At 43.2% G+C, this 20,200-nt stretch overlaps 1 protein-coding gene and 3 non-coding genes across 5 annotated transcripts; all 4 read left to right on the forward strand.

The window, feature by feature from the left end:
- Positions 1-2,344: 2,344 nt before the first annotated feature.
- Positions 2,345-11,913, forward strand: NCL (nucleolin). Of its 2 annotated transcripts, none has more exons than XM_043445398.1 (14): positions 2,345-2,521; positions 3,800-3,916; positions 5,341-5,830; positions 6,208-6,426; positions 6,506-6,613; positions 6,797-6,938; positions 7,332-7,456; positions 8,364-8,487; positions 8,967-9,124; positions 9,581-9,704; positions 9,886-10,019; positions 10,555-10,681; positions 11,016-11,239; positions 11,417-11,913. In XM_043445398.1, the coding sequence occupies exons 1-14, from the start codon at positions 2,504-2,506 to the stop codon at positions 11,491-11,493; spliced, it is 2,187 nt and encodes a 728-aa protein (XP_043301333.1). In that variant the 5' UTR covers positions 2,345-2,503; the 3' UTR covers positions 11,494-11,913. The 2 variants fall into 2 exon arrangements, with proteins under 2 accessions (XP_043301333.1, XP_043301334.1); XM_043445399.1 differs by having other exon boundaries at positions 6,527-6,613.
- Positions 6,654-6,723, forward strand: LOC122426917. Its single transcript, XR_006265271.1, has one exon. It is a non-coding gene; the product is annotated as a small nucleolar RNA SNORD82 (small nucleolar RNA).
- LOC122426922 lies at positions 10,112-10,191 on the forward strand. The gene has a single exon (XR_006265276.1). It is a non-coding gene; the product is annotated as a small nucleolar RNA SNORD20 (small nucleolar RNA).
- LOC122426906 lies at positions 10,749-10,882 on the forward strand. Its single transcript, XR_006265266.1, has one exon. It is a non-coding gene; the product is annotated as a small nucleolar RNA SNORA75 (small nucleolar RNA).
- Positions 11,914-20,200: the final 8,287 nt, after the last annotated feature.

Raw genomic sequence — 20,200 nt, forward strand, 5'->3', positions numbered from 1 at the left:
TTAAAATATTAAAATTTATTTGGTTTACTGTGAGCAGCACACAAACAAAATCTCAAGAAACCTCTAGTACTAGGAATTTTTCACAGTAGGAAACACCCTGGTGGTCACAGGATGTTATAACTGTGGCCTGAGGAGAAGTACTTGGTCAGGCCAACCACAAACCAGGGCCTTTGACCACTTAAAAGTGGTCAAATAAATGCTAAAAAAAAATAAATTCTAGTCCCTAGCTATGTGACCCTGGACAAGTTAATCTATCTGCCTCAGTTTCTGTAAAACAGTGGTAATTTATTTTTAGAGGTATAAAGAACTGGAATAGTGCTTAGAAATTCATAATTATTATATAAGTATTAGCGATTACTATTTTTTTTTTCTTTTTAATCTCAAGCTGACTCCAAAGCAAAGCACTTGAACACTCATATACTCAGACTTTCTCCACTGCTCCCCTTACCTAAATACTTCATTCAAAAAATTTTCACCACTACTTGTATCAGGCAATGCTTAAAGCACCAGGAATACAGCAGAGAACAAACGCTGTATTCTCGACGCTGGGGAAAGAGCAAATGGGCAGTAAACAAACAGAAAAATGCTAGGTAGCGGTTAAGAACCTGCCTCCATTAGGGTGGTGTGGTACGAAGCCTCTGCGTGGCACTTTTCATTGGAGGGTGGGGGAAGGCCTCTTAAGAGATGATATAAGCTGAGACCTGAACTGACAAGTCAGCCATGCCAATATTTCTATAACTCATCCTTGTCACTTGATCATGTTCCCTGCTTATCTCCCTAGCCTCTTCCCATGAGTGCCCAAAGCTTGCTCTGTGCCAAACTGCTTGCAAACACTGGGGTTTTATTCTACCACGCCTTGGCTTATGCTGTTTTTTCTGCCCCCAGTCACCCAGTACGTGTCCGTTTGGCCCCATCCCAGAGTTCAAAATGAAAACCTCCTTAGGATGCTCGCCACAGATATCAGAAAGCAGGGTGCAGGCCTGAGCACGGGCCCCAGTCTCCTCCCTGATCAGACAGCCTCAGTGGGTAGCTGTGGGCTTCCTATTCACTCAGTCACAGGAGTGTTTCAGTAAGAACTGCAAAATAATTTGATGGCTCAGAGAAGCCCCATGAGCCCTTGTTAAAATACAAAACCCTGGGCCCAGCCCCACATCTCTTTAATTACGAACCCCAGAGGTGATTCTGAACATTAGTTCATTTGGGGAAATGGCGTCATAGTTGAAGATACCTTGGTTTTGTACCAGGTACCAGATGCCAGGGATATAACCTCCTACCTGGGCAGCTCTAAACTGAAGAAAGTGCTCTGGGTTGAGGTGTTTTTTTTTTTTTTTTCCCCTGGGTTGAGTTTTACACCAATTAAGTTTTGCCAGTGATCCATCTGAATAACTGGCAAAAGCACAACGAAAAAGGCAATCTTCTATTCCGTCCAGGGAACCTTCCTTTAGACTCTTGACTGACTCCCGGACCATCTGACACTGACTTAGCAGCCACCGTTTTTAAAAAGTAGGTGTTTTAGTCCCAAATAACAAAGAGGTAACTTTTAAGTGGTCAAAGGCTCTGCTTTGTGGTTGGCCTGACCAAGTTCTCCTTAGCCCGCAGTTATCCCGTGACCACTAGCGTGTTTCCTACTGTGAAAAATACATAGCACATGAGGTTTCTAGAGATTATTGTTTGTGCGTTGCTCACTGTAAACCTCACATACTAGACTGTCTGTATCAGCAGCTCTCAGGAGGCAGTTTCTGAGACGGGGCCTGGGGGAGTCGCCAGCAGACAGGGGTACTTTCTGGCGCGGTTCATCAGCAGGGGGAACTAAGGTGGGCGCTCAACGCGGTGGATTCTGAATTCCCGAACGTCTCGGGCTCTTTAGAGAGGAAACGGGACAAACTCTTATCAGCACTGCCTCCAGGAGGCTTTGTGTAGAATGTGGGACGGGGGCGCCCGTGAAGCCTCCAGGAAACTCAAGCCCTCCGGAGCAGACAAGACCCGACGCACTGAAAATCAGAAACCACGGCTATCCACCGCCCGGGAGTTATGGAACACGCGGCGCCAAAATGTCCGTCCCAACGCGCAGGCGCCGCGAGCGCGGGCCGTGGATGGGCACTCCGGCTACCGCGCACCAATGGCCCAATCAGAGCTGGCTTTGCACAAAGCGAGTCCCGCCCCCAGGCCGCCGCCACGAATCCCCTCCCCCTTCTTTGGCCGCCTCGGCCCGCCCACTCCGGCCCGTGCCCCGCCCCGCGCCGTTCTCAGCCAGAGGCTCGCGATTGGCTCATGAGAGGGACGCGAAATCTGGTTGGCTGAGGCGGAGTCACGAGGGTGCCGTCGTCGCCTTTCCAGAGGCGATTACTGGGCAGGCTCAGTCTTTCGCCTCAGTCTCGAGCGCTAGCTGGCAGCCAAGCGTACGCGCTCAGGGATTAGCGGTCGCCATCGACGGTGCTTAGGTTCCTCTGGGCTCGTCTGCGCCACTCGCTCGCCACATACTCCGCCGTTATAAGCCGCCATCATGGTAAAGCTCGCAAAGGTAAGAGGCCTTGTCCGCGCGAGCACGGACGTCAAGGCCTGTTTTCCGAGGAGCGCGCGCGCTGCGCCGCTAGGAGGAGGGCCTGCGCGCCGTCCCGGGCGCGTTCGAGGGCGCCATGCTGTGGGAAGTCTCGCGCGATTAGTTGGGAGGTCTCGCGTCTTTTAGCTGCTTGGTAGCGAAGTGAAGAGCTTCGGCAGGTGCCGCGCGGGTAGTGAATGCGGCGGGGAAGGACTTCGGGGCTGAGAGCGGGGAGGGGGCGCAGGGCCTCGGGCTGATGAGGCGAAACTCCTGCGACGGGCCGGAGCGGGGCCCCGCCTCCTGACGCACGTGCCGCGGCGCGGGGCCCGCCACGTGGGCCGCGCGGTGTGGGGCCGGCGGCCTGCGGAGGGACCTGGCTCTGGGGCGGGCGGCGGCGGTACAACTTGTCTCCAGTTCAGCTGGGTGGGCGGACGGGGGGGGGGGTTCCGGAAGGAGGCCCTGCCGCATGCTTTCTGCGCCGGGCTGCGCGCACGTGGTGGCCTGCGACTTATCCCACGTGGCCCTTCCAGGGCAGAAAGGGGCGGGGTTGGTAACCTGGGAAAGGAAGTCTTAATAGAAGACTACGGGTTAAGACGTGTTTTTTTTTTTTTTTTAAAGCTGCCTTTAGACGAGGGTGGTGGAATTTGGTGGCACAATTTACCTCAGAGACTTTTTCAAGGTGGTTTTCCTCACGTGAAGGGCCTTGAATTGTTGGCAGTTACAGTGGTCCAGTTGTAGTCCGCATTGAGAAACGGTGCGGTGAAGCAAGGTTCGATTCTGGCTGGAGGTGTAATTTTTAAAAGGGGTGTGCTTAAAGAACGTAGCAAGAAGAGAGTAGCCTTTTATCTGAAGCAAAGGTTGGTTTTTTTAAAGAACTTGAGAGAAAACACGTAGGAAATTGAGTGCTAAGTCGCTTCGGTCGTATCCATCTCTTTGCTACACCATGGATTGTAGCCGGCCAGGCTTCTCTGTCCATGGGATTCTCTAGGCAAGAATACTGGAGTGAGTTGCCATGCCCTCCTGGGCATCTTCCCGATCCAGGGTTTGAACCTCCGTCTCTTTTGTCTCCTACATTGGCAGGCGGGTTCTTTACCACTAGCGCCACCTGGGAAGCCCTATGTTAATGTTGCTATGAAGGATAGTGTCTATGTAAATTGTACTTACCAGTATGAAGAGTGAGTTCTAAGGGAGATGACTGCTGTTTTGCTATGAAGAATGGCTTGAAATGAGGGAGGGTATAATGTGTCATGTCTGTTTTAGGCCGGTAAAAATCAAGGTGACTCCAAGAAAATGGCTCCTCCCCCAAAGGAGGTAGAAGAAGATAGTGAAGATGAGGAGATGTCAGAAGATGAAGACGATGAGAGCAGTGGAGAAGAGGTAATTGTATATAGTTCAATGTTGAATTGCCTTAAACTACAAAATGGAGGTGGTGTTGGATGTCTGAAAATATTAGCAGAAAAACCAGGATTCTGTTAATTCACATAGGACCTGTTGTAATGGTCAAGCATTTCACAAAGTTGTATTGACCTGTCAAGATAGCACAAGAATATTAGAATGAACTTGAAAGATCTGTAGGTATGTGTGTGCGCGCACATGTCTGCACACCTTCTGCAGGGCTTGGTGTGATATATTGTAGTGAATCACTAGTTTTCCACTTTCAACGTGTTTGTTCCACATACCAGATAAACAGGGTGTGTGAGTGGCAGCTCTGAGCATTATATTCAGGTCTGAGGTTAGCCTTATCAGATTCTTCTAGCTTCCAAGTAGGATCAGTTGGTCTCTCTTACCCTATATGAGTTTGATAATACTAATCACTGTTAGAGTGGTGTGGACTGAGAGTTGCCACCTTTCATTGTATTGGCACTTATTTAGAACTCTCAGCTACTGTTGGCTCACCATAAAGACGACTAATTGCTTTATTTGCTTGTATTTCTTATTTAGAATTTAATGACGGTTTTATTTTGGCACACGTTACCTGATAAAATGAGTAGTTAACAAAAAGTAGTTTTGAGTGTAACTTTAATCATAGACAAGTGATGGTTTTTATCAAGCACATGTGCTCTTTACTAATTTTGCCACTATTGATTATCCCACTTGACATTTTGATGTTCATTTCCTCTTTGGTTCTAAGAATGAGCATTCAGTGAACTTCCTACCTCCACCCACTGTGAGAGCCCCAAATGACTTAATAACACTTAACAGGTTATCTTCTCTATGTGTTAAGGCTTTTGATTATATATATCAAGTCATAATCCTTAAAGCAGTGTATAAAGAGCCAACTCATTGGAAAAGGCCCTGATGCTGGGAAAGGTTGACGGCAGAAGGAGAAGAGGGCAGAAGAGGGTGAGATGGTTAGGTAACATCACTGACCCAATGGATGTGGATTTGAGCAAACTCCAGGAGATGGTGAGGACAGGGACGCCTGGCTGCAGTCCATGGGGTCACAGAGTCGAATGTGATATAGCGACTGAGCAATAGTTATTTTCAGATGGGAAAACTATTGAGGCTTAAAATTAAGTTTTAAAACTTTGTCTAAGCCCAAGCGGTGGCATCTAGTCTATTTTCAGGGTCTGTGTTAGAGTTTCCGGCAAGATTAGGACTGTGACTTGAAGTGTACAGAACATGTTAATTTGACCCTACGTTTTAACCTGCTCACATCTGGTGCATGTGGTGTTGAACTGAGGCAGTGCTAGAATTGAGCATTCATTTATGGGACAACTCTTCGGAGTTTGAAAACAAGCTTATGCTGTTTTTTGTTTATTTATTTATTTATTTATTTTGTTTTTTGTTTATTTTTAAAGGTTGTTATCCCTCAGAAAAAAGGCAAGAAGGCTACCACGACTCCAGCAAAGAAGATGATGGTTTCCCCAACAAAAAAGGTTGCAGTTGCCACACCGGCAAAGAAAGCAGTTGTCACCCCTGGCAAAAAAGCAGCAGCTATGCCAGCCAAGAAGACAGTTACACCTGCTAAAGCTGTGGTAACACCTGGCAAAAAGGGAGCCACCCCAGGCAAAGCATTGGTAGCAACCTCTGGTAAGAAGGGAGCAGCTGCCTCAGGCAAGGGAGCAAAGAACGGCAAGAATGCCAAGAAGGAAGACAGTGATGAAGAAGATGAAGATGACAGTGAAGAGGAAGACGACGAAGATGAAGAGGAGGATGAACCAGCAGTGAGGAAGGCAGCTGCTGCTTTTGGTGGTGCTCCTGCCACAGATGATGAGGATGACGAGGATGAGGATGATGATGACGATGATGATGAGGAGGAGGATGAGGAGGATGAGGAGGACGAAGATGGTAAGGCATTGTATTGGTAGTTCCTGGACTCCTGTTTGCAAGGTACATTAGGGATGAGGTGTGGGTGGTAAAACTACATACTCCTGAACACCTGGGGGGTTAGACAAGAATCATCCCAGGGATTCTCTGGACTGATTGTGATGCACTAAATTGGTGCCCATCAAAGACTGCCTGCTTATGTTGCTCAGTCCTTTTGATGCTTTGCAACCCCACAGACTATAGCTGCTCCTGAGTAAAATGCTTCAAACAACTCATTCTGTATTTTTCTTACCATAGCTCTAAGCGCAGTGGCATGAACAAGATAATATTTATTTTCCTTTAAGTCTTCATATAACTGGGATAGAACTCAGTTTTTGACTAGGTGGCTTCTCTTTCAGACTCTGAAGAAGAACCTATGGAGATTGTACCAGCCAAAGGAAAGAAAGCTCCAGTAAAAGCTGTTCCTGTGAAGGCCAAGAGCACTGCTGAAGATGAAGATGAAGAGGATGATGATGATGAAGAGGAGGAGGAAGAGGATGACGATGATGAAGAGGAGGACGACGATGAGGAGGAAGAGGAGGATGAGGAGGAGGAAGAAGAGGAGGAAGAGGAAGAAGGTAATCAAGTTGGATTCTCAAGTACATTGACATGAGTTTTGTTTAAAGGGAGGTACTTGAGTATGTGTGGATGACATAGATTGTTTGAACTCTTGTCCAGAGCCTGTCAAAGAAGCACCTGGAAAACGAAAGAAGGAAATGACCAAACAAAAAGCAGCTCCTGAAGCCAAGAAACAAAAAGTGGAAGGTAACTTAGAGAATTGGGGGATTGGGAAATGACACCACATAGCACAAGTGATGAACAATAAAGGGACTTAATACTGAAAGCTGATGTTACATTGCAATGTGCTGATGTGCTGTGTACAGAAATAATTTGATTAATATTCAAGTATACTGGAAAATTGACTAATTTGAGAAAATTTTTGTACAGGCACAGAACCAACTACATCTTTCAATCTCTTTGTTGGAAACCTGAACTTCAATAAATCTGCTCCTGAATTGAAAACGGGTATCAGTGATCTTTTTGCTAAAAATGATCTTGCTGTTGTCGATGTCAGAATTGGTGTGTCTAGGTAAGTATGGGGGCGCTGTGTCATAGCATCACACATTATTTGTGGGTCTGCTGTTGCTTTTTCCTTTCCCTTTTAGGACCTTAGCTCATTACTTTTTTTTTTTAGCTCATTACTCTTAAATATGAATATCTTAAAAGTCTCCAAAGAGTAGATATTATTGAATTAAGTAATTTGATTAAATAATTAGATAATTTGATTATCAAATTGTGAAACCCCCAAATTGAAGTTTCCATAATTCCCCTTAATTTTTGATATAACACAAACTAAATATTTCTTAGACCTGAAAAGCCATAATAGTGAATGCGGAGTACTTGTTACTTGTGACTCTTGTGGGGTTTGTCCCACCACCCCCTGACCTGTAATTTTTAAAATTTTTGTCCCTTCTCTTTAAAGGAAGTTTGGCTATGTGGATTTTGAATCTGCCGAAGACCTGGAAAAAGCCTTGGAACTCACTGGTTTAAAAGTCTTTGGCAATGAAATTAAACTAGAAAAACCAAAGGGAAAAGACAGTAAGAAAGGTATGTAAAGCTTTAGGTGATGCTGATACTGATAGCTTGTTCATAGCTATCTATGTATCTAATCTAATGTAGACAAGCCAGGGTGAGCAGTTTAACCTTTTTCTTTTGGCTTCCTCATATGTTGAGGATTAAATGAATTAGAATGTTAAATGTTTACATCAGTGCTTGGCACTGCTTGCTAGACTTAATCAAAAAATAATTGGTTTGGTATATCTAAATTAATAGTCTTTTCCTCACTAGACCTAGAGCAGATCTCTTAACTACTCCTTTTGCATCTTTTACCTTTTTCTATATACTTGTCACCTTTCAAGTGTGTGTGCATCACCTTTTTATTTTTAGATTTTTAAAAATAAAAATTTGGGGTGCCTGCATTGTATACCTTGTGAAATCCTAGTTTCCTGACCAGGAATCAAACCATGCCCCCTGCAGTGGAAGCACATGAGTCCCAACCATTGGACCACGAGGGAATTCCCTACACTTTTTTTCCCCCATGGTCTTTTAAATTAAAACATACTGAACACTATATACATAACATATGATATTTAGCTCTCTTTTTAAGTGTTCAGCACATAGTTAGCTGTCAGCTGTGAAAGCAGTTTGTTTTGCCATTGCTATATCTCCATAATACATAATAGCAGAGTGCCTTTTACATTATGAAATCTAAAAATTATTATTATTATTTTTTAATTTTTTTTGTTTGTGCCCTGTTGCCGGCAGGGTCTTAGTTCCCCAACCAGGGATCAAACCTATGCCTCTGCATAAAGGAGCTGAGTCCACCACTGGACTGCCAGAGAAATCCATAAAAATTTTAGCAAGAACTTGTATATTGGTCAGTCTTTGATCTCTGACACAAGAAGGGTCTTTTAAGCCATTCAGTTCATTTTTATGTTGTTTTTTTAAAATCTAGATCGAGATGCAAGAACACTTTTGGCTAAAAATCTGCCTTACAAAGTTACTCAGGATGAATTAAAAGAAGTGTTTGAAGATGCTGTGGAGATCAGATTAGTCAGCAAGGATGGAAAGAGTAAAGGGTATGTTTTGTGTCTACTGAAATGTTTCATTAAAATTAAATGCACTTTAATTTATAGAAGAAATGTTGATTTTAACTTTCCTATGTTTGTGATTTTGGGCAAATTATTCTATAACCTGAGTTTCCTATCTGTACAGTGAGGATAATGTACCTAATTCAGAGTAATTTTATTATAAACTAACATAAAGTACTACCTAAGGCCTAGCTTACAGTAAATGTTTTGAAAGTAATTGTAATTATTGTAGTGAGGTAGGTTTAACATGAAAAAATTTCTAGAAGTATTGGGTAAGCTTTCTGTAGTAGGGGGGGAGTTTTAGTTGAAAAGTGGAAAATGGTAGAAACAATTAGTATAAATCAATTAGTGTAAAACAAAGGGCATTTTTATTTTACTCGTCTGAAATAAAGTCATATTGCTGAGATTAAGAGAGAATTAATATGTTTTTTAAAACCGAGTGAGTTCTTTTTTTTTCCCTATTGTAGGATTGCTTATATTGAATTTAAGACAGAAGCTGATGCAGAAAAAACCTTGGAAGAAAAGCAGGGAACAGAGATAGATGGGCGATCCATTTCTCTGTACTACACCGGAGAGAAGGGTCAAAGTCAAGACCATAGAGGGGGAAAGAATAGCACTTGGAGTGGTAAGAATTTAGGTTTCCTTCTGGGTTCTGAAATTTTGGAGGGAAAGAAATCCTTTTCATCTTTGTACTTTATATAGTTGATAAATTGGATGTAGATCAGCATGTTATACCTCTATTTGTAATTGTCTTGAATGAGAGCTATATGAAATACTTGTGCTAGAACATAGATAAATCTAGCTTCCTTTGTATGTTTTATACTGTAAAGAACTTAGATTGTGTGCATTTAAATAAGAATATTGCTCTAGGAAGACACAGGGCTTGCACAATAGGAATGGAAGGAACCAGCATATAAGTACTTAACAGGTATTTGCTGTTGAGTAGCAAGTATTCCACCTGTATTAACATTGGTGTGTTACATCTCCGAAGCACAGAAGTTCTTGAAGAACACAATACAGCTGTGACTTAAGTTGGGACATACTGCTTCAGAGTCTTAATTTGACATCTCTTTATTTATAGGTGAATCAAAAACCCTGGTTTTAAGCAACCTCTCCTATAGTGCAACGGAAGAAACTCTTCAGGAAGTTTTTGAGAAGGCAACTCATATCAAGGTGCCCCAGAACCAAAATGGCAAATCTAAAGGGTAAAGTATCTTTATGTCGCCAGTTACAGGCTTTTTAAGAGTATCTTGTGGAGGTGAAATCATGTTCTGACATTTAGCAGAAGCTGCATTGTTTAAGGGTTTGCTTGAGGAAAAAGGCTTGGTGGCAGCAGTGGAGTCATGTGCTTGGTAACTTACTCTTAAGTATTGACTTAATCCTCAGGTATGCATTTATAGAATTTGCTTCATTTGAAGATGCTAAAGAAGCTTTAAATTCATGTAATAAAAGGGAAATTGAGGGCAGAGCCATCAGACTGGAGTTGCAAGGACCCAGGGGATCACCTAATGCAAGAAGCCGTAAGTCACTTTGTTAAGAGGATGTTGTTGTTGGGTCCTGAGATCTACAGAAGAACATTTGCTTCTTTCTGTTGCTGCTGAGTAAATGATACTGGATATGATGACTGATTATCTGAGAAGTAACTGATGAGATCTCAAGAAAATTCCTCTAGATAGTCAAGTTCTGATCCAGCTAAGTCAACACTGAGCAGCAAATTGACCTGTGGTTTATTGTCTTGTGTTTATAGCTGCCTACTTTAGGACTACTGTCACTTAATTGGGTTGCTGCTTCTCCTGTTTTCCATAAAAAGATTCTTAATTGCTCTGGGGATCAGTGTAAACATCATGTGGAATTTGGTCCAAGCCCTTTGCTGAATTAAGCATTAATTGACCCAAGTTGCTTTAACTTGCTTTTTCTCATATGGACACTCCAAGTGAAAGGCTAGCATTTGCTAAGGCAAGCATTCTTGGCCAGTAGTCAGATGCTCAACTGGAACGTGTAAACCCAGTGTTGTCATGGGTTGTGACTGATACAGTTTTTATTTTTATTTCCCAGAGCCATCCAAAACTCTGTTTGTCAAAGGTCTCTCTGAGGATACCACAGAAGAGACGTTAAAGGAGTCGTTTGATGGCTCTATTCGAGCAAGGATAGTCACTGACCGGGAGACTGGATCCTCCAAAGGGTGAGTACGAGGCAAGAAATGTGCGTCATTCCACCTTGAGTCTTCTCACTGAGAGCTCCCACCTTGAGTCTTCTCACTGAGCTCCTTTCTGTCGATTAGTGACAGTTGAGGATTCGCACGAGAAGAAGAGACAATTCACGGAGCTAGCGTTGTTGCCTTCTGTCTTCACAGAGGCCTATTCAGCTGTTTTGTGAGACATTCTGTTTCAGCTTTCTGTAGGGAAGTGCTCACCTGGGTCTTTCCCACTTAAGGCTTATGGGGTCACTGTGGAACATGTGAGGTTAAACTTGGCATATGTGTGCTTTACAACAGGCTATTTCATTTGGTGTTTTAGGTTTGGTTTTGTAGACTTCAATAGTGAGGAAGATGCCAAAGCTGCCAAGGAGGCCATGGAAGATGGTGAAATCGATGGAAACAAAGTCACTTTAGACTGGGCCAAACCTAAGGGTGAAGGTGGCTTTGGTGGTCGAGGAGGAGGCAGAGGTGGCTTTGGAGGCCGAGGTGGTGGCAGAGGTGGCCGAGGTGGATTTGGTGGCAGAGGCCGGGGAGGCTTTGGAGGTAAGAAGCATGGAGGGCCACCCTGCTGTGTCTACTGGATGCTGTTTATGTGGCCGTGCACTTGCAAACCTGCAGAGCCATGTTTCTGCATCAGTCCCCGAGTCCTCACTCACTCTGCTGGGGAGGGATGATTGGCAGTTCTGCAGCCTGTTTTAATGCTGCCTTGCTTTTCTGCAGGGCGAGGAGGCTTCCGAGGAGGCAGAGGAGGAGGAGGAGACCACAAGCCACAAGGAAAGAAGACGAAGTTTGAATAGTTTCTTCTATCCCTGTCTCTCCCTCTTCCATTTGAAAGAAAGGACTCTGGGGTTTTTACTCTGTTACCTGATCAATGGCAGAGCCTTCTGAGGACATTCCAAGACAGTATACAGCCCTGTGGTCTACTTGGAAATCCGTATAGATAACATTTCAAGGGAGATAACCCTGTTGGTGTTGACTGGATATTCGTATAAACTTTTTAAAGAGATGAGTGATAGAGCTAACCCTTATCTGTAAGTTTTGAATTTATATTGTTTCTTCCCATGTACAAAACCATTTTTTTCCTACGGAGTTGTTGTTGTTTTTTTTTTTTTTTGGCGTTGGGGGGTGTAAAGGAAAGCCGAATGTTTTATCATGATTTTTGCTTCAGCAATTTTGGGACAAATTAAAAGTCCTAGAACTCTGGTGCCAGCCTTGTACTTCCTGTCTTAGAGTGTTTCTCCTGGAACATCACCGAGAGTGGAGCATGGTGGAGCCAGTTCTACCACTCAACATCTATTCCACCCCTGATTTGGTTTTGAGTGTCCCAGCCATAAGTTTTGGTGAAATGGCTACTGCAGTAACCAACTGCAGCCTTGTGTGTCTTCATATGAAAGTCTCCTATGATCTTAACCCACTTATAAACAGCCCTGAGGGTCAGGTGTCCTGAAAAAGTACTCTGTAAAGAGGGCTAGTAACGCTTTGGTTGAGCCTCTTAGATAAGCATACAAGAGCAGTGCCTGATGAGAATTCTTGGGTGAATGGGCCAAAATGAAGGCTTCCAACAACTCCGGGTTAAACTGACAAGAAAGGCCTTCGGTTTTGCACTGGGTTAATTCAGACATTCTACAAGCATTCCCTGCCCACCCCACTTCCAAATAAAAGGTCACATGAGAGATCTAGGTCAAGGGATTAACATTTTAGTTGAAAAATAGTGCCCTAGGTGATAGAATGAAAGATAATAGTGGAATAGAAGGCTGACTGAAAGATACAAACCAGGGGTCACCAACCCTGTTAGGAACCAGGCCGCATAATAGGTGATCCAGTGCCATCACAGAATTACCAGCTGAGCTCTGCCTCCTGTCAGATCAGTGGTGGTATAAAGAATGTCACTTGAATCATCCCCAACCTATCCCCACTGCATAAAAAACAGCTTGCGTGAAACTACCAGTCCTTGGTGCAGTTTTCTGGCTATGAGTTGCTGGTGGAGTGAGGGTGTCTTAAACCATGGACGTGTGATGAACCTTGTTTCAGTTGTGTTACACTCTATGTGACCCCATGGACAGTAGCCTACTATGCAGCTTTAGCATTCCAGGCAAAGATACTGGAGTGAGTTGCCATTTCCAACTCCAGGGAATTTCCCAACCCAAAGATTAAACCCTAGTCTCGCATCTCCATTGGCAGGTGAATTCTTTACTAGTGCCACCTCACTACCAAATCTGTTGTATGACAGAGCAGGATAAATACCAGTTTTGAAGCAGGGAAGATTGAAAAATTTGTTTCTGCTAGAAAGAAAAGCCAGCATTGGGACATCATCTGATTAACCAAACCTAAAAACTAAAATGAACCCTTTGTGGCCTATATTTTCTAGATTTAGGAGGTCCAGTTAGTTGGAGCTGTTTATGCTAGTGTGTGCCAGCTAAGTCACTTCAGTTGTGTTGGACTCTGCGACCCCATGGACTGTAGCCCACCAGGCTCCACCAGGCTCCTCGGCCCATGGGATTATCCAGGCAAGAATGCTGGAGTGGGTTGCCATTTCCTACTCCATGGGAAATGCAGAGATCAAACCTCCATCTTCTGTGTCTCCAGCATTGGTAGGTGAATACCACTGAGCCACCTGGGAAGCGATGTTAAATCTGTTACCTCTTGAAGCAAACATGTAGAATTTTGACTGGAGGTGTGGAGATTTGCATCAATGGCAGCTCATCTGTCAAACTGGGCATTTAGGAAGGGCCTATATGATTGGTCTCTGGGTCTCCGGGGCCTTCTCCATTATCCAGCAGCTGTCTTGTGGGTACCACCTCTGACTGCTTAGCTCAACTTTTAGACAAGTTTCTGGGTTTAAACCTGATGGTGTAATAAACAACCTGGCCATCTAGAAACATGAATCGGCATTTGCTGACTTGCTAATCCACTAGCAGCTAATGCTGCTTGTACTGTACCCATGGTGTGCCAGGCTTTGATCTCAGTGTCTGTATCCTGCTGTAGGGCAGGTTGAGCAGAAAAACGGTTCTTTAATCCTAACAGTTCTTCCTTACCCCCAAGTGAAGGAGATTGTCAGCTCCTGTATACTGCTAGTTATTCCAGCCAGGGATATTATGGTGATTTCCATTGCAAGAAAGATGAAGATGAAGGGTGGTTACCCTGTAGCACTTGGATTTAGGAAGTCCAACAAACCTCTTAATCCTAGGCCTTCTCAGTGCCTACCTATCTGGTCTCTTGGTGAGGGTTTTGCAGCCATTTTAGAAAAGCTCTCTACAGCAAATGGTTGTCGCCACTTTCATCACTCTTCCAGCAGGTGGCAGCACATCCACAAAGATGTGGAGGGAGTCTGACAGGGAGGAGTCTGGAGGGAAGCATGAAGTTTAGTTTCAGGTCAATGCGTCTTCAACTCCAAACAGTTTAAGTAGTGATGTTGTTTAGTCACTCAGCCATGTCTGACTCTTTGTGACCCCATGGACTGTAGCCCTCCAGGCACCTCTAGCCATAGGATTTCCCAGGTAAGAGTACTGGAGTGGGTTGCTATTTCCTTCTCCAGGGGATCTTCCTGATCCAGGGACTGAACCTGCGTCTCCTGCATTGGTAGGTGGATTCTTTACCACTGAACCACTAGAGAAACCCCGGGCTTAGGAATCTGCAGAAAGTCCACTCAGAGCACAGAAGTGCTGTGAAATCCCCACCAAAAAAATGGATACTAATTGGGTCCAAGAACTAACTTTTGTTGAATGCTTGTCCTATGCTCTTTATCTTTCTGAGTTGTCACTTATCCATACTTGGCCCACTAATAACTTCATTGTAACTCAGTCTTGTCTCCCCTCAGCCTTAAAGAGTGCCAAAGCTTTTCTCATCCAAAAAGAGCTTGTCTCTTGACCCTACCTCCCTGCCTAGCTGTTCCCTCTAAACTTTATTGCCGAACTTCGAGAAGGGCCACACTGCTGCCTCCCACTTCTTTTCCTCCAGCAGGGTGGCTGCTGTCCCCACACCAGCATTGAGTTCATTAATGGGTTCTCCTGACCAAAGGCTGCAAATCCAGTTGTTGGCCTTTCCTTAGGTTATGGCTTCCCTGCAGCATCTGACAATTCCTTCTTCCTGCCTGAAACTTCCTTTTCTCCTACTTAGGAAAGGGGCGGTGGCTCTAACAGTAGACCAGGGTGAAGAGGGATGAGAACAAATACCCCTGGGAGTAGAGCCTCTCAGCAGAATTTTATCCAATTAATATGTGTGAGTCAGTGGCTGTTCCTCCACATCAGGTAACCCCGTAATTAGAGGAGAAAGACTTAGTGATCCTCATACTTGGAAATGTGAAAAGAACACTTATGTAACTGCCGACTCCTGAGTGGAGGGACTTGGTTTTATTTACTGTCCAGTCTCATGGGCCTAGGACAGTCCATGACAGATAGTAGGTACTCAGTAGATAATGAATGAAGGAATCCTGGAGAAACTCCTTCCCTCAACTGCAGGAAACCTAAGGCAGCAGCAAGAAGGAGACTCTTAAGGCCAGGAGTTCTTAACATATATTTTAAAGTTCTTAATCTTTTTGTGTTGGAAATTCTTAGGTAAAGCCTTTGAAAACTTTTCAGAATAATGTTTCCCATTTTTAAAAGAAGGATTATAAGGGAAATAAGTATATTGAAAAAAGTTTTCAAAATATTACTGTACATCATTTGTGATAGAATTACATGTTCACTAATGCATTAGGTAGGTGTGCGTGCATGCTAAGTTGCTTCAGTCGTGTCCAACTCTGTCACCCCATGGACTGTAGTCCACCAGGCTCCTCTGTCCATGGGATTCTCCAGGCAAGAATACTGGAGTGGGTTGCCTTTTTCTTTTCCAGGGGATTTTCCCAACCCAGGGTTGGGAACCTGGGTCTCCCACATTGCAGGCAGATTCTTTACCATCTGAGCCACCAGGAAAGCCCCAGGTAAGATGTATCTACATTGAAAATACAGTTCCTGCTGCATGCATGCTAAGTTGTGTTTGACTCTTTGTGACCCCCTGCCAGACTCCTCTGTCCATGGGATTTTCCAGGCAGGAATGCTGGAGTGGGTTGCCATTTCCTCCCCCAGGGGATCTTCCTGACCCAAGGAGTGAACCTGTGTCTCTTGCATCTCCTGCATTGGCAGGCAGATTCTTTACCATTGCACCACCTGAGAAGCCCAAAATATAGTTGGGGAGTTTGGTTCTGGTGATAATGGAGTGGCTTTTAACAGATTAACTCTCCTGTTTGTAATTATAAACTTGATAAAATGTAAAAGTCAACTTCTGAGGGGTTGAAGACCAAACAATAGAAGCCGAAAGAGATACCATCCTTGAAAGAAAGTAAAGACACTGGGGGAGATACATGTTTAATCAGCATTTCCCTTGAGGGTATGCCCCCAAGCCCCCACGAATTGGCATGAATCTTTGGACAGAGAGTTTAAGCAGAAGGGGAGTCTTACTAAACAGAAGTCAGGTTGGAGCAAACGTGAATCTGGCAACTTAAGAGAAACTAATTGCCTTCAAATTCTTGATTGAGTCCTATATTTATGAGCAGCACAAGACTCTCATGTTGTTGTTCAATTGCTCAGTTGTGTCCGACTCTTTGTGACCCCATGGACTGCAGCACACCAGGCTTCCCTGTCATTCACAGTCTCCTGGAGTTTGCTCAAACTCGTGTCCATTGAATCGGTGATGCCATCCAACCATATCATCCTCTGTCGTCCCTTTCCTCTCCTGCCTTCAATCTTTCCCAGCATCAGGGTCTTTTCCAGTGAGTCAGTTCTTCTCATTACTGGAACTTCAGCTTCAGCATCAGTCCTTCCAATTAAATTTCAGGGTTGATTTCCTTTAGGATTGACTGATTAGATCTCCTTGCAGTCCAAGGGACTCTCAAGAGTCTTCTCTAGCACCACAGTTCAAAAGCATCAGTTCTTCAGCACTCAGTCTTCTTTATGGTCTAACTCTCATATCCATACACATCTACTGGAAAAACCATAGCTTTGACTAGATGGACATTTGTTGGCAAAGTGATGTCTCTGCTTTTTAATATACTGTCTAGGTTTGTCATAACTTTTCTTCCAAGAAGCAAGCATCTTTTAATTTCATGGCTGCAGTCACCATCCACAGTGATTTTAGAGCCCAAGAAAATAAAGTCTGTCACTGTTTTCATTTTTTCCCCATCTATTTGCCATGAAGTGATGGGACCGGACACCATGATCTTAGTTCTTTGAATGTGGAATTTTAAGTCAGCTTTTTCACTCTTCTCCCAGGGGAAAACAATGGAAAGGTGAGAAAGAGCTAGCTACCGATTCCAGCAGATACCTGGTGCTGGAGGGAAGTTTGGAATTCAAATTCTGCCCATTTAGAAGGGTTTGATAAACACTTCAAGTGTTTCTTCAAAACTCAGAAGGGTCATATGTATGACATATGTAGACATACAAAATAGCACATTCCCAGGCCTAAGGACTAAGCACTAGGACTAAGGGCAAAATACAAAACTACAGTAGACTCACCCGAACAAAGCCTAAAACCTAAAACTAAACCCCCGCATAATCAGTAGGGGGTCTGCTGGGAATTTAATTGCATACTAGAACAAAATCTAACAGTGTTCAGGGGAAGATAACAATCCAGACTCTGCAATATGTCATTCATATTGTCCAGTAAGCAAGATTAATAGATGTGCAACGAAGCATGACAGTGTTAACAATCAAGAGAAAAAGGCAAACAACTCATGTTGAAATCTGTAAGTAAGCACTTTAATCATTGTAAACATGTTAAAGAATCTACAGGACAAGATGAATATATTGAATGAAGAAATGAGGAATTTCTGGAGAGAATGGAAACTCTAAGAACCGAATGGAAATCCTAGAACTGAAAGTACTATGTTAAAAATTTTGCTAGAAAGGCTTAGTAGCAGGAGAAAGGATCCGTAAGGATCTGAAAGGATTGGTCTAGAAAACAGACCAATAGCAGTATAGAGTTCAAAACATGCTACTCCTAAATATGATATCAATAGATATTAAGTATTTCAAGCTGAAGGAACTTGAGAAACAGCAAGTGCATGAAGGATTTTTGGAGTGTCCCCTGAAGCAGCTCATAAAACCCTCATATGAATGTACCATCCTTATACCCAGAAGAAAGGATCACCCTTATCTTTGAAGATAGAGGGGACGCCAAGAGGGAATTTTAAGGAATAGGCCTTGCTGTTTTCCCCATGTACTACACTCAGTTTATATCCTTTTTTTTTTTTGGTCCTTTCTTATTTTTTTACAACTCTCCATTATTCATCAAACCTAACATAAAAATACTAAGGTTAAACCACTTCTTCAAGTCTTCATTTCCTTATAAAGGCTTCCATGTCTCGTAAGACTTAAATAAATCTGTCTGCTTTTCTCTTTTTATTTATTTGGCTGCATCAGGTCTTTGGTGGTGGTGTACAAGTTTGCTATGTGTTATGTGGGATCTTAGTTCCCCCCATGAGGGATTGAACCCAGGGATTGAAGACCCCTGCATAAGAAGGCAGATTCTTAACCACTGGATCACCAGGGAAGTCCTGCTTTTCTCTCTCTCTCTCTCTCTTTTTTTAATTTAATTTTTTTTATTGCGGGATAATTGCTTTACAAATTTTGTTGTTTTCTGCCAAACCTTAACATGAGTCAGCCATAGGTATACATATATCCCCTCCCTTTTGAACCTCCCTCCCATCTCCCTCCCCATTCCACCCCTCTAGGTTGATACAGAGCTCCTGTTTGAGTTTCCTGAGCCTCACAGCAAATTCCCTGTTGGCTATATATTTTACATATGGTGATGTAAGTTTCCGTGTTACTCTTTCCATACATCTCACCCTCTCTTCCCCTCTCCCCATGTCCACAAGTCTATTTTCCATGTCTGTTTCTCCACTGCTGCCCTGTAAATAAGTTCTTCAGTACCATTCTCCTAGATTCTGTATATATGTGTTAGAATACAGTATTTGTCTTTCTCTTTCTGGCTTCTCTTGTGCTTCAGCTGGTAAAGAATCTGCCTGCTTTTCTCTTTTTAATCTTTTTTTTTTAAAATCTGTTGTAACAGGGCTCCAGCCAAGAACTTAGACATGTAAAGGAAAAAGATACTTTTCCTCACCAACATGATCCAAACTAAAGCTCAAAGAGAAAAAGTTGGGAGAAAAAGAAACAGAGCCTCAATGGCAATATCAAATTGTCCATCATATGTGGAATTGAGTCCAAGAAGGAGAGGAAAGAATGAATGGGCACAAATAAATCTCTTAGAAAAATAATGGCAGAAAAATATCTAAATTGATGAAAAACAACCTACAGAGCCAAGAAGAAAGTCACACACACCTCAGCATATCATAACTGAGTTGTTGAAAAACAAAACAAACTTTTAAACAAAGCCAGCCAAAAGAATGAAGGCTAAGCCTCACAGGAAAATGACAAGATAATGGATGATATTGTTAAAGTGTTAAAGGAAAAATATCAATTTAGAATTCTGTGTCTACAAAGTGTTTTTCAAAAATAAAGGGAAATAAGTCATTTTCAAACAATTGAAGCTTAGTGAGCTCATCTGTAAGTATACTTGAGTTTCGAGAAATGCTGAAGAAAGTTTTTCATGGTGAAGGAAAATGATATCAAATGGAAAGCTGGGTCTTCCAGAAGAAATAAAGAGCACCAGAAATGCTGAATAATACCCTTTGAAAGACTACTGTCCGAAGCAAAAACCTAACACATATATGCTGGGGTTTATAATATATGTAAGAGTAAAATACATGACAAAAATAGCACAAACTAAGGAAGTGGGTCAATGAAGTTATATGATTTTGAGATCCTTGTATTAGACTTAAGCAGTATAAAGTTAATTCAGGGTAAACAGTGGTAAATTAAAAATACATGTTGTATGTTTAACCCTGGTTGTTCAGTCGCTCAGTCATGTCCAACTCTTTGCGACCCCCTGAACTGCAGGATGCCAGGCTTCCGTGTCCTTCACCATCTCCTGGAGTTTGCTCAAACTCGTGTCCATTGAGTCAGTGATGCCATCCAGCCATCTCATCCTCTGTCACTCCCCCTGCTCCTACCCAGTCCTGGGTAGGAATCTTTCCCAGTCCTGGGGTCTTTTCCAATGAGTCAGCTCTTTACATCAGGTGGCCAAAGTATTGGAGCTTCAGCATCAGTCCTTCCAGTGAATATTCAGGGTTGATTTCCTTTAGGATCGACTGGCTTGATCTCCTTGCTGTTCAAGGGACTCTCAAAAGTCTTCGCCAGAACCACAATTTGAATGCATCAATTCTTTGGCGCTGGGTCTTCTTTATGGCTTTATAGTCCAACTCTCACATCCATACATGACTACTAGAAAAACCATAGCTTTAACTATACAGACCTTTGTCGGGCAAGTGATGTCTCTGCTTTTTAATATGCCATTTAGGTTTTTCATAGCTTTCCTTCCAAGGAGCAAGTGTATTTTAATTTTGTGGCTGCAGTCATCATCCTCAGTGATTTTGGAGCCCAGGAAAATAAAATCCGTCACTATTTCCACATA

The sequence above is a fragment of the Cervus canadensis genome, chromosome 24, assembly GCF_019320065.1.
Source record: "Cervus canadensis isolate Bull #8, Minnesota chromosome 24, ASM1932006v1, whole genome shotgun sequence".
NCBI lineage: Eukaryota > Metazoa > Chordata > Mammalia > Artiodactyla > Cervidae > Cervus > Cervus canadensis.

Bases quoted from the DNA above. Each gene is read 5' to 3' on its own strand.
- NCL (XM_043445398.1), top strand. The intron at 5,831-6,207 runs GTAAGGCATTGT...CTTCTCTTTCAG, and splicing joins GGATGAGGAGGACGAAGATG to ACTCTGAAGAAGAACCTATG. The intron at 8,488-8,966 runs GTATGTTTTGTG...TCCCTATTGTAG, and splicing joins AAGGATGGAAAGAGTAAAGG to GATTGCTTATATTGAATTTA.